At 40.6% G+C, this 14,649-nt stretch overlaps 1 protein-coding gene across 1 annotated transcript; it reads left to right on the forward strand.

Moving 5' to 3' along the window:
• Positions 1–12,806: 12,806 nt before the first annotated feature.
• Positions 12,807–14,110, forward strand: LOC122026417 (protein TRIGALACTOSYLDIACYLGLYCEROL 1, chloroplastic-like). The gene has a single exon (XM_042585158.1). It carries the CDS (start codon positions 12,941–12,943, stop codon positions 13,940–13,942), a length of 1,002 nt encoding a protein of 333 aa, XP_042441092.1. The 5' UTR covers positions 12,807–12,940; the 3' UTR covers positions 13,943–14,110.
• The last annotated feature ends 539 nt before the right edge of the window (positions 14,111–14,649 follow it).

Consider the following 14,649-nt stretch of genomic DNA (forward strand, 5'->3'; position numbering starts at 1 on the left):
AATACAAGCCCAGAGGACAGAGATAGAAAATAAGTCCCTACAGTAACAGCAGCAACCCGTGCTCCATTGCCTACGCATAGGTCTATCTCGTCCTTTGTCAATGCTTTGCTATTTCTCAGTGCTTGTACATTATTACAAATGTGAGAAGCACATCCGGTATCTAATACCCACGATGAAGAAATAGAGAGGTTGACTTCTATAACATTTATACCTGAAGTAGAAATCTTATTTCTCTTCTTCTTAAGATCTTCAAAGTATCCTGTGAAGTTCCTCTTCCAGTGCCCTGCTTGTCCTTGATATAGTTGACGAAGATGTTCAACTATATCATAAGCAGTCATCAACTCATGTTGCTTCTGAAGCTCTGAGTTCATGGTTGCGAGCATAAGACATGACACATCTAATGCATCATCTTGATGCTTCTTGTAAGCATCACGATCAGCTCGCGTGGCAGTGGCAGGAGGTGCCTCGGGAATGAGCTGCTCCAGGACGTACAGTTTACATTCCTGGGTGAGAACTATTCTCAAGTTCCTATACCAGTCCAGGAAATTTGCTCCGTTGAGCTTGTCCTTCTTAAGGACAGAACGCGAGGAGAAAGAGTTCGTATTCGACGTCATGGTTATCTACAACAGATAAATGCAGAAAATGAATATTATATTCTTTTAAATCATTTAATTAGGCCTTTAACTAAATGATACTCCCGCTGAATTATATAATTTTTGTAGAATCAAGTGAGTGATGTGGTCAAACCACACTTACTAGATTCTAACTAGTTATAATTCGTGTGGGACAAGATCCACATCATATTACGCCTTTAGTTAGCTTTAGCTAAATCGCCCAAGACTTAGTATGATTGGTAGGTAACAATTTACCAATTATATCTCTATGCAACTCTTGTTTATAGGATCATTATCCGCAGTTATATTAAAACTTGAGTTAGCTTTGGCTAATACGCCCAAGAATTAATATAAATGTGATTTATGTCCTATCTTTCCAACCGTTGGAAGCATGCCTATAGTTGTACTCGATCCAACCGAGTTAACTAGTTACTCAATCTAATTGAGTTGTACTCACCCATGCGTTGATAGGCGGGACCAAGATTGTCCCTCCGTACCCTACCAAGATAGTATGCATTGTTCTGCTTTGGCAGATTCAACAACAACATGTGATCGAGGTAGTGGTAGGTATCACGGCATGGTAGGCATTACGAGTTGACGCGGTTGAGATCTAATCTAATCGTCGAGGTGTATCATATATTCGATTTAGATCTAATCTAATCGTAGAGGAGGTGCATCATGTGCGCGACTTAGATCTAATATAATCGTCGAGATGTATCATATACGCGATTGATCGAATCGAATCGTTAAGGCGCTAATTAACTACTTTACTAGCATGCATCAAATACACACACACAAGCAATTAGTTATTCTATTTGTGATTAGTCATGGCCCTACTACGATCTTCTCAAGCCAATGAGCAGAATGGATGGTCAACCTAGGTCAACAGCTTCTCAAGCTCCTCTCTTTGACCACCTTGTGTTGCTCGAGCCCTTCTCGTAACTCCGTCTCGAGTGGACCTTCCACGGCTCCAATTTTGTACATTACAATTTTGAAACTCGAGTTACTTTCGAGTCTAAACTAATTTACAACAAGAATAAATAATAGAGAAAGGCAAGATGCGCAGGTCGCGAATCAAATATACAACACGCACAACACAAATGACGGCGCGCAGGCCGTATTATGAATTACAATACCAAATATACCAATCCAATTGGGTCTTTTGGGGCCATGACTATTACAAATTATACATAATTCTAAATTATGTAATTTCCATAATTTTCTGTAATCTTAATACCAATTTTTACAATTTTTACGAGTAAAATTTCCCGGTGGTCCCGTTTAGCGGTTTTCGGGCGCTATCGCGGAATGTATCCCCTTGCGGGGCAAGGGGCAGCGCCCCTACCCGCGATCTAACCATCGCGAGTGTCCTTAAGCGATCCAACAACGCCTTAGCCCGCTGTCCCAAAAAGTTTTGGGGCGAAACCTAGCCGTTTCGGAAAAAACTTCTCGGTAGTCGAAGCCTACAAGTGTCAAAACACTTGTGCTTCGCTTCTACGAGAAAAATACCCATAAAAACTCTAAAAATCATAAAATTACAGAATATCACAGAACCTATATTTTTCATAAAAAAATCAATTAAACTCGTACAAGTCTTCGCACGTGGCTCTGATACCACTGTTGGAATTTTCGGGCCGCGAAAATCGCTTTTTCGCGTCGCGGTACCCCCGAAACCCTGCCACCGGATCCGTGCGAAGATAAAACTTTCGAAAAACTTACGAGTACGAGTTTCTAAACCTCAATCTACAGTAGATCTACAAAGGAGAAGGAATATACCCTTGATGCGAAGCCCTTCGCAATCCCGCTTGTCCTCGATTCGTCGGATCTCGAAAGTGTCAAAGTAGACACTTCTCTATGTGTATCCACACAAGCAAGATATGGAGAAAAATCTCTAAGGATGTACTAGCAACCTTAGAGATCAGTAATGGAGGAGAGGGAGAGCAAGAAGAAAGCTAGAGAGGAAGAAGATGGGAGTTACCACAAAAAAGAAACTCTCTTCATGAAAAATCAAAGTGGCCGACCACTTTAGTGGAGGTTGTAACCTCCATGGGATACCAAGAGTCACAACTCTTGGTAACTCCCATGAGGTGACATCTCACTTAAGTAACCATGATGATGTGGAGCATCATCATTGGCCCACTCAATGCCAACTCACCAATGAGGTGGCATAAAGTCAAGTCAAACTTGACTCTTCATCTTCCTCTTAAGTCAAGTCAAACTTAACCACTTCTCTCCCATGGTTGATCAAATCTAACCATTGGTTCAAGTCAATTTTAATTTAATGAATCTCTATTCATTGAATTAAATTGATTCAATGAGTCTATGTCCAAATTAGACTCACTTAACACATGAACCAAATTGAGTCCAACTCAATTAGCATAATTTGGATTACTCTTAATCCAATTTAGTTCATCACATGAACCTAATCCTTTAGGTTCATCAAATGAACCTAATCTCCATCAAATTGTCCTTTGTGTGTGACCCTATAGATTCTTATAACGTTGGCAATGCTCCTAAACCCATTTAGAAGCATAAGTAATGAGCGGTATCTAGCAACACATCATTACTACCCAAGTTATAAGAATATTGAAATCCAACATCACCTTGTGACTACTAATTATGACTCCTCACAATATATGACAAGTGTCCTTCTATCCTAGACATCTAGATTGATCAATGTGAGGCATAGACCGTGTCATCCTCTGATCAATCTAAATCTTGAACTCCAAGTAGACTCACTAAATCAAATGAGCTCAATATCTCATATTGACTCATTTGGGCATGGTCATGCACTTCGTGGTCTCACTCTATCAAGAATATCGATGTCACTCCCGCCATATAGGAGGGATAGATCCCATCTACATCACTCACATCCCTCTGCATAATTTGTTACATACCCAGTAATCGCCTTTATAGTCCACCCAGTTACGGGTGACGAAACCAAAGTACATAACTCCTTATGTAGGGATCCATGGTGACTTCAGGTCTAAGGACTAGTAGTCATACTAATAGCCACATGAGAAAGTATACGACACTCATATAACGATCCATGATACTTTCTCATGGCGGGTCATTCAGTATACATTCTCCAATGTATACCCATGTGTCAACTTGATATCTCTATATCCATGAGTTATGAGATCAAGTCATCGAGTTGATCTACATGCTAGTCTTATTGCATTAACATTGTCCCTGAATGTTAATACTCGACTAGGAATGATTAAGAGTAGTGTTCCCTATATCATCTCACTATCGGTTCAACTAACCGATTGATATAGGTGAGAACCTTCTACTCAAGGATGCTATTATACTTAGTTTATTTGGCACCAATATAAGTAAGTATAATAACTAAAACAAATGCCTTTATTTATATATAAGAATATGATACAATAAGTCCATAATACAATCATCAAATGATTGGCTCTAGGGCTCTAACTAATAGAGATGTACTTCGGCTGTTGGTTCTGTCGGTGGCTCGGTGTCTATTGAGTCGTCGGCTTCCAAAGGTTCTTCGTAGAGCTTTAAGAACTTTTCCCAAAGTTCTTTTGCGCTTTTGTATTCGCCGATTCTGTCGAGATCTTCATTTGGTATTACGGTTAGAAGATGAAATTCTGCCCGTCTGTTTTCCATCGATTTGTCACGTTGCTTCTTATTCCAGAGGCGTAGATCGAGTTCTTCTCAATTCGTTGTCTTTGGTTCTTCATAGCCACATTTCAATATTAAAGAAATACCAAAATCAAAATTAAGATATACCTCCATTTGTTTCTTCCATGAAGAAAACTCCCCCTCGAATGCTGGTGGATATTCGCTAGCTCCGGCCATTGTTTTGTTGCTTCATACGGTGATTAGTCTCTCTGAGGCGTACTCTGCTCTGATACCACTTGTAAGACCATTACGGCCGTCTAGGAGGGGGTTGTTGGATAGTCCTGTAGAAAATAAAACAAACAACCCTTCTCGAACTCTTTAAGCTAACACTTGCATAAATAAAGCAGAACAGTAAATTAAAAACATAAAGTAAGAGACAAGAGGTTTACTTGGTTACAACCGATGTGGTTGTTAATCCAAGGAAGATTAAGCGCACTAAATACTCCTTCAGGCGGAGAAGCCTCTTACAACGTTGAAGCACAGAAAAAGAAGCTTAACTCTAGTAGCACACAAGCGTTGGATTTACAATTCTGAGTTCGTTGAAAAGCTTCTGGGCCAAGGTTCTATTTATAGCCTTGGTCGGGGCGCCTAGAAGGGTTCCGGGCGCCCTAGGGGGGATAAAACTTTATCCCCCAACGTTCAGAACGCATTAGACGCGTTCTGGTTAAAGATGCTGGTCCAGGCGCCCAGAGGGGTTCCGGGCGCCCCGGACTAGTAAAGTCAACTCGTGTTGACTTTTTTATCCGGGACCACTGCTCTGGCTCGGTTCGGCTCGGTCCGGGTCTTCTACTCCGGATCCGCTCGCTTGGGTGATCTCTGCCATCCGGAAAAGGACACACCCGAACCCAACTTCCGGTCTTCTCGAGCAGCCTTTCGCTCCGGTTTCTTGTCCCTCGGAATCACTGTGTGTTTCCTTCTCGTCCACCAGTGTACTCATCCACAGTCTTCGTCCCTCGGTCGCACCCCGTGCCGACCTTCTCGCTAGTTGCGTCTCTTGCTCCCCGAGCAATCTTCCGCTCCGGCTTTCGTCCCTCGGAACCACCGCGCGCTTCCTTCTCGTCCACTGGGGTACTCTTCTGAACAATTGGTTCAATTAATAGAAAAATTACCTGAAGATTTTTGCGAATTGAAAATTGAATCATCGAAAGAATTTTTCATATTAGAAAATCAACTGCCGAACACTTCTTGCAAATTAGAAATATTATCGAAAGAATTTTTTGAATTACAAAATATTTTGACGAAAGATCCTTGCAAATTAGAAATATTATCGAAAGAGTTTCTCGAATTGCAAAAAGTTTTGATGAAATATTCTTACGAGTTACAAATTATTTTGTCAAAAGAATTTTGCAAATCAGAAATATTGCCAAAAGATTCTTGCAAGTTATAAAATATTTTGTTGAATGAATCTTGCAAATTAGAAAAATTGTCAAACGAAGTTTTACCAATTATTTTGTCAATACAATTTTTGCATGTTTAATACTTATTGCTTTAAAGTTGAAAGAAATAGCCTATCGATTAAAGTATCTCGACAAACTATTAACAGAAATTAGCATGATACAATTCTTCGCATATTCAAATTTTCTTACTTCAAATTTGAGAAATTGTAATAATTTTAAATGGAAATTAAAAACCTTCTGATAAAAGCACAAAAAAAAATTAAATTAAATTAAAAATAAATGCATAGAAATTTTTTAATTATTTCTATATGTTCTAAAAAAATTTTATGCATAAAGTTTTCTACTGAGAAAATTCTTAATTTTCATGACGAAAACTTAAAAATTTTCCAAAAATTATTTTTTAACTTAGGAATTTTCCTTGACTTAGAAATATTTTCCAAAAAATCATTGAAATAGATCTTTATAAATTTTCTAAATGTCAACCCTTAGATTTTTCTTGCAACCCCAATTTTTTATGTGATCAAAGGGGGAGAAGAAAAAGTATAAGTCTAGGGGGAGGTAGAAAATTAAAAATTTGAAATTTAATGTTTCTATCTTGTTGTACATTAGTGCAAAATAAACTGTTTAATTCTCATATCTATTTTTGACCCTAGCTTAACTTGGGTTGATCACATCAAAAAGGGAGAAATTATTCGAACCCCAAGGTTGTTTTGCTGTGATCAACAAGTTAAGTTAGGTCATGTGTGTTTCTAACCTTGTGTCTAAGTGTGCAGGAGCTTAGGAGCACATATACTCAAGCGGAAGACGCAGCTAGCGAGAAAGACGGCACGCGGTGCGTCCGAGGGACAAGGTGCTACGGAAGAGTAACCCGGTGGACGAGAGGGAAGCGTGCGGTGGTTCCGAGGGACAAAAGCCGGAGCGGAAGATTGCTCGGGGAGCAAGAGACGCAACTAGCGAGAAGGTCGGCACGGGGTGCGATCGAGGGACGAAGACTGCGGATGAGTACGCTGGTGGACGAGAAGGAAACATGCAGCGATTCCGAGATATGAGAAGCCGGAGTGGAAGGCTGCTCGAGAAAACCGAAAGTTGGGTTCGGGTGAGCCCTTTTCCGGATGGCAGAGATCACCCAAGCGAGCAAATCCGGAGTGGAAGACCCGGACCGAGCCGAACCGAGCCAGAGCAGTGGTCCTGGGTAAAAAAAGTCAACACGGGTTGAATTTACTAGTCCGGGGCGCTCGGAACAGTCCGGGACGCCCGGACCAGCCCGGGGCGCCCGGACCAGCCCAGGGCGCCCGGACCAGCCCGGGGCGCCCGGACCAGCTTCTTTGACCAGAACACGTCTAATGCGTTCTGAACGTTGAGGGATAAAGTTTTATCCCCCCAGGGCACCCGAAACCCTTCTAGGCGCCCCGATCAAGGCTATAAATAGAGTCTTGGTCCAAAAGCTTTTCAACGAAATCAGAATTGTAAATCCAATTCTTGTGTGCTACTAGAGTTAAGCTTCTGTTTCTGTGCTTCAACGTTGTAAAAGGCTTCTCCGCCTGAAGGAGTATTTAGTGCGCTTAATCTTCCTTGGATTAACAACCACATCGGTTGTAACCAAATAAACTGCTTGTCTCTTACTTTATGTTTTTAATTTACTGTTATACTTTATTTATGCAAGTGTTAGCTTAAAGAGTTTAAGAAGGGTTATTTGTTTTATTTTCTACAGGACTATCCAACAACCCCCTCCTAGTCGGCCGCAACGGTCCTACAGCCTGTGTGAAATCACACTGCCATATTCCCTATCTAGAGCCTATTCATAGGGTGGCCGTGTGAAATCACACGACCATGTCTTCTTTCCCGAGCGTTTTCATGCTCTGTTCATGCCCAAAGGCATGACCATGACACAACCCATACAGGGGGTCGTGCCTTGCCTATAAAAGGGGTGTTTTTAAAGGGAGGAAAAGTTTTTCCTTTGGGGGAGATTGATTATGGTCCATATTTGTTCATCATCCATATTCTTGTTGACAATCTGAAGTTATTTTTGCCCTCTCATTTATATCTAAAAGAATAGGATTAGATCCAAAGACCTCTTATCGCATTAGCTAAGATTTCTTCCTTCTTCTTCTTAGATTTGGATTTAAAGTTTGTAATTATATGTCTTTAGATTCATCTCCTCTTGTTAAGGAGTAGATTCATTTATTCTAGGATTAAAGGAATAGTTGTGATGTGTAATTAATGTAACCTCTTTGAATTTGTCAATTCCCTAGCTGTATGATATGTTTATGCTTTGTATCTATTTGATTAAATGTGTGTGTGAAGAATTTATGCTTAAATCTCATATTTGATTAGATGATTATATAGATTTGTTCACCCCATAAAGGGATACTCTAGATCGTATAATTGGGTGACCCTCGTGACAAGAGTATCCCTTTTAATTGAATATCTAGAGTATAGTCTTAAAGGGAGGATAAATCTCCATAAGAAAGCATTTAATTAGGCTTAATGGGTTATCTCTAAACCTATATTAATAAGTGTCTTGCATAATCTAGCTATTGTATGACCGAGGACCTTAGTGACAAGGGTATTCCTTTAACTAGACTACCTAGGTTATCTCTTCTACTTAGTGGCATCGAATACTAATAGGGATAGTGTTGGAGCAATCAGTGTTATCAAGGTTTTGATGTTTAGGCAAAAGGTTTAAGTTAGGGTTTGCATCTATATTTGATATGCGCTTGTGAGTGTGTAAGTGATAGGTATAAAGGAAAATTCAAATGTGATCTTAACAAAGGAAAGTCTAAGTAGGATTTTAGTAAAAGCAAAGTCCAAGTGTGGAGCATTGGTGGTGTAAGTCCAAGTATATAGTCTTAGCAATGTAAGTCTAAGTGTGACTTGGCAAGATTGAATTCCTAAGGTGAGGAACCTCTTGGCAATGAAAGACCCGACAACAAAGGACAAGCCGAAGGAAGCTTTTGAAGGCAAGGCGTGAAGGATGGAGAAGCATTTGAGGGATGTGAGACTGATGAAAAAGGCTAGAAAGTAAGGTTAAGGTTATGCGGGCAAGAACGAGTGCATGAGAGATTGTACTCAGGATAAAATGCTAGGTTTAGGGTTTACCAATCAATTGATGAGAGCGAACAAAGTTTTTTTTTTAGACTCTGTTCACTGAGCTGATGTGGAGCAGTCAACTGGTAAAGTCACCAGTCGGCTGGTCTCGAGCTGTTGAGCTATAACGGTTGAATTTCCACAGAGACTAGTTGATTAGTGACTTTAGCAGTAGACTGTAGTGGGAAAATAGCTTAAGTATTTTCCTTTGAGCTCTATATAATGGAACTTGGGATGACTGACTTGGGTGATGAAATTAGAGGTGGTTAACTCCTAATTAGAGTTTCCAAAGCTCTCATTGTAATCCAAGATCTTGATCAAGTTTGTGGCGAGGTTTCTCCATCTACAAGGAGGATTATGCAAGTAGGAGTTTCAGAGATTGATCCCCAATGGATTGAGGAATCATCCACCTTATGGACATGTTGTGGAGTAGAAGTATCATCTTCAAACCATGTTAAACAAACATGTTAGGGTTTGCTTATTTTCGTCTTGTCTTTATTGTTTCTAGGGTTAGCTTTGTACTCTTTTTTTTTATATATATATTTTGCTACACTAACAAGTGTAGGAAAGCGAAAAAAGTGGGTGACCGTCTATTCACCCCCTAGCTGAGTCAAAGGTCCCAATAGGTAGCACTCCGATATGATTGTCGTGGGATAGTGTCAGTATTTAGTTAGACTTTCTACATGTGCATAAGAATAGAGGATGGGAGTTAGGCAATTCTTAGTACATTAATTAGCATCATAATAAAACTGAACTCCTATAATGCTTTCCTTGACCAATTTCCTCAACCAATTATCCTTCTTAACTCTTTTCTGTCTCCTTCTCCCTTTATTTTGGTGCATCAATTCACAACATTTGATCGTTTATCTAATTTACAGTGATAAATCTCTAATGCTTAACCCAATATCTATGGATTTGATATCTTTTATTACTGACGACATAGTCGTACACTTGCGGTAGCGTAACAACCACCAACTAATTGACGCTGATACCGATCGACATCACCACTGTTTAGCGTCGCCACTAATCAGTACCATCGCCAATCGACAGTGCCACTGTTAAGCACTTACAACTCACTTTGTGCCACTAGGCACAAAGTTGAGCCAGAGATCTCTATCTCAGATTGCTTTGTCCCCATGCTTGGCTAGTACCGATCGGAGACGAAAAACTTGTAGTTTAGTGAAGCTGTCTTGAAGATATCTCGGTATGAAAATTGATAGAGGCAAGCTTCGTTAAGCTTGCTCGTTGATTCTGATAAAGGCTAGTGTTGAGTTCAAAAGAATTCATATGTCTCCATAATAGTATGATATTATCCACTTTGGGCATAAGTTCTCATAGTTTTATTTTTGGACTCTATCCAAAATCCCTTATACCAATGGAGATATTTTCATCCCTTTTAAATTCATTATCTTTTCCATATCTTTCTAATGTGAGACTTTGATTATATTCTCAACAATTCTCCTCTCAAATGAAGGACCACCATTACTCTCATGGTCTGGATCTCCCCGTAAGAATTTAGTTACTCTTGACCTGCTCTAAGCCTCCTCGTAAGCTTCTGGTCACTCTTGACCTACTTTGGATCTCTCCGTGAATATCCGATCACTTTTGATCTACTCTAGGTCTCCCCGCAAGCATCTGATCACCTTGACCTACTCTAGGCCTCCCCAAGAGCATCCGATTACTCTTGACCTACTCTAGGTTTCTCCGCGATCATCTAGTTACCCCGACCTACTCCAGGCCTCCGCAAGTATCCTGTCACTCTTGACTTGTTCCAAGCTTCCCCGTAAGTATTTGATCACCCTAATTTGTTTCAGACCTCCCTACAAGCATCCGATCACTCTTGACCTATTTCGGACCTCCCCGTGAGCATCTGATCACTCAAACATATTTTGGCCCTCCCCATAACTTCGTTTAAGGTCACCCCACATGACATCTGGTCTGGATCATAGCTCTGATATCATTTTTTGGGTGATATGATATAGTTCACTTTGACCCTAAGCTCTTATAGTTAATTTTTGGGCTCTATCCGAAAGTTTTTATATCTATGGAGATATCTTCATTCCTTTTAACCCCATGATTTTTTCCATGTCTTTCTAATATGGGACTTTGATTGTATTCCTAACGAATAGCCTTGTAAGATTAACAAATGCTCTTTACAAGGTTCGATTACGAACTCGTAGGTATAATTCCTAAATGAACACTTTGATCTATGGTTATGTCTAGCACATGGTGTATCCTATATGTGTATGATGCATGTGTTGTAATAATTTAGATTATTATTTTACTTCCGTTGCTTGTTTAGGAAATAAAAATTTAAAATACACATCCAGAAACCTAACAAGTTGTTGGTGCAGGGAGCAACCTATCAAACATATGTTTTGATATATGGAAGTTTAAAATTAAATTATTTGTGAAACTGATGTATGTGTTAAGTGTGCAAGTGTAAATAGCATGGGATAAGTAGGAGTTTTAGTAGATCAAGTGACTATATACCAAGCAATGGAAAGTCTTAGTGGATGAGATGACAAAACACTAACTTAGTAGGTACCAAGTGTAAGTCCTAGTGGATTAGGTGGCCAAACACTAGATAGTGAAGTCATAGTAGGGAGCTAGACCATACAATTGGCAAAGGTAAGTTGTGACCAAAGGTAAGTTGAGTACCTTTCTAACATAGAAAGTCATAGAAAGTCGTGGATGGTAAAATAAACTAAGTGCAAACTAACTAAGAAACCAACCTATTTTTCTAAGTGAAGATTGGTAACCAATGTTATCTGAATCTTTAGAAAATATGTTATTATGTCTTGTGAACTAATTTTGTGTTGCAGGAAGTAAATTGAGTGTTTAGGCGATCGGAAGGAGTCAGAACAACTTGAATCAGATAAGGCTATTAGAGCTAGTCGTGATCTTTCGGGAGATCGAAATAAGGTTCGGGCAACCTTAGTGTTTGTACGATAGGAGTCCTTCTAGGCAACCCGAAGGCGAGATCCAGCGATTCAAAGTAGATGGTCAAGCATAGAAGATGACTAGACTCCAAGAGTCGAAGGGAGTCCAGGCGATTGGAGGTCGCTGAGTCATCCTTATCTAGAGTTGAAGTTGAAGTAGATCGAAGTTGTGCCCAAGTTTTAGGGTCCAAGGAAGGCTTTCCAAGCGACTAGATAAATGTCACGTTAGCAATTGACAAAGCTTTATAAAGGAGGGTCAAGGCATCTGTTTCTCAACACTGTTTTCTCATCTACTTGCTCGTGATTCTGTTGATATGTCACATCCAACTGCTCTCCAAGCTCGATCGACAACACCATACTGTTATTTTCATTTCTATATTGTTGTTGTCTTACTTTCTGTATATTATGTTTAATATACTTGATTCGTATAAGTAGTTTCTCCACTTCTAGAAACTTTTAATAAAAAAAGATTTTTTAGAAGGATTTCAAGATTGATCCACTTGACGAATCATCATATGCCGTAGACGTAGAAACCTGTTGGAAAAATGAACCACAATACATCCTTGAGTACAAATTTCTCCCTTAGATATTCATTCTCTTTCCTTCTTGTGGCATCAGTGAGCCCTCGACTTCCAACCAACACTAACTTGTCCGTTGGAGGGGTCAAACCGACCATGCTAACGGCCGCTAATGCGTAGTCGTAGGACTCTGGTGCTTGACTAACTAAAGGATAAACACAACTACAAATTCGAAGGAAAAGAAAGAGGAACAGCTTGAGAGTGCTGAGTAGAACACCATCAAAATTCGAAAACTAATGAACACCTTTTAACTCAAAATCTAATTTCAAATATATAATTTCAAAAAAAATATTTTAATTATTTAAAACTATACTTCAATTTTTTATTTTTTAACATAATATTAACTTGTGTTTTATGGTTTGAATTGCCTTTGATTCTCTTTTTGAAATTTTGTTTTTTTAATATAATCCATATGCATATTCTGAAGTTGAGGGGTTTATCCGTCGGCACGCCGTTAGGTCAGTTGCTAGAGAAATATTCTGTAAGGATATTTTGGAAATTTAATAAAAAAGGAGAATATTCTCCTATGAATTGTGCTAAAACCTACCAATAGAGCCTTCTCTTCCGGTTGGATTTGATTTCCGGAATTGCATAAATTACTACACTTGATTTGCAGTTTTGAAGAAGAACAACTTTGTTCGAGTGCCTTGATCCGCTTCCTGGTTCCATAGCCTGACATGGACTCCGTCTCCCTTCGCCCTTTCCCCTTCGCTGCTGCTTCCTTCTTAAGCCCTAATTATCTCACGCCCAAACTTATAGCTCGGCGGATCCCGCTCCGTCACCGCTCCCGCTCTTCCTTGTCCCCTCGCACCACCGTCCGCCTCTCCCTCTCCGAAGGCATCACCAACAACTCCCCGCTTCCCGATCCCTCTTCCGTTACCGCTCCTCTCTTCTCCAACTGGACGCCACCTCGCCCCTTGTGGCGCGGCCTCTCCGCTCTCATCCTCGCCGGACAGGTGGCTCGCCGCGCTCTCTCCGGTCGCATCCACCGTCGGAACACCCTACAGCAGCTGGAGCGCGTTGGCCCCCGCTCCACCGGCGTCTGCCTCCTCACCGCTGCTTTTGTGGGGATGGCCTTTACCATCCAGTTCGTCAGAGAGTTCACCCGCCTCGGCCTCCATCGCTCTGTCGGCGGCGTACTCGCCCTCGCCCTCTCCCGCGAGTTATCCCCTGTTGTCACCTCAGTTGTCGCCGCTGGGCGCATAGGCTCTGCGTTCGCTGCGGAGCTCGGCACCATGCAGGTCTCCGAGCAGACAGACACTCTCCGTGTCCTTGGAGCCCATCCCGTTGACTACCTCGTCACTCCTCGAGTCATCGCTTGTTGCCTTGCTCTTCCAGTCCTTACCCTCCTCTGCTTTTGTGTTGGCCTCGCCTCCAGTGCTTTTCTGGCTGATGCCGTCTTCGGGATCAGCATCAACATTATCCTCGACTCCGCCAGGAGGGCTCTGCGGCCCTGGGACATCATCAGCGCCATGATTAAATCGCAAGTTTTTGGGGCTACGATAGCGGTCGTAAGCTGCGCATGGGGAGTCACTACACACGGCGGGGCCAAGGGGGTTGGTGAATCCACAACGTCGGCAGTTGTCATCTCCCTTGTTGGGATCTTTATCGCGGACTTTGCTCTTTCGTATTTATTTTTCCAGGGTGCAGGTGATTCGCTCAAGTATGCCATGGGATAGACAAATTATCTAATACTTCAATGTATCAATATTTTATTGATTTCGGAATGGCGGGCGGAGCTTTGGCTGGAGAAAAGCTATTTATTTTGCACAGCAAAAAGGTTTTTGGATATTTATAAACAAATCTCATAGAGCTGATGGTATGATCATTCTTAGCACTTATGAATCTTTTCATTGTTTTAGAAGAATGCGAAAGTATGCTTCCCTTAAGAAGGTCCAACTTTCTGCTTCAATTGAAATGCCTGTACTACTTGAGCTGCATTTTAGGTCATTAAATTCAAGTGTTTATTAGCCTTTATATATCCATTTATGTCTACATCCATATTTGTGAAACTTTCTCATGAGATTATTTGGGTTGTGCGTTTCACTATTTGCCTAGTGTGGTTGATATATATAAATATATTAGAAATGGTATCATTTATTTGTTTTTTTTTTAAACCAAATTTATCCTTGTTTAGATAGTTAAGGGTTGAAGGGGAGCCTTGGCACAACGATAAATTTGTTGCGTTGTGACCTAAAAGTCATTGGTTCGAATCTTGGAAACTGTCTCTTGCAAAAAGCAGGGTAAGACTGCAGATCTTGCATGGCAGGAGCTTTGTGCACCGGACTACCTTTTAGATAGTTAAGGGTTGTTATATCTCACAACTAAATGTCAAATGTACTTGTAATACAATATAGTATCTATCTCAATCAAAATCTTCTCATGT

The sequence above is a fragment of the Zingiber officinale genome, chromosome 1A (genome assembly GCF_018446385.1).
Source record: "Zingiber officinale cultivar Zhangliang chromosome 1A, Zo_v1.1, whole genome shotgun sequence".
Lineage (NCBI taxonomy): Eukaryota > Viridiplantae > Streptophyta > Magnoliopsida > Zingiberales > Zingiberaceae > Zingiber > Zingiber officinale.

Coding starts and splice junctions, on each gene's coding strand:
- LOC122026417 (XM_042585158.1), top strand. CDS start 12,941: ATGGACTCCGTCTCCCTTCGCCCTTTCCCCTTCGCTGCTGCTTCCTTC.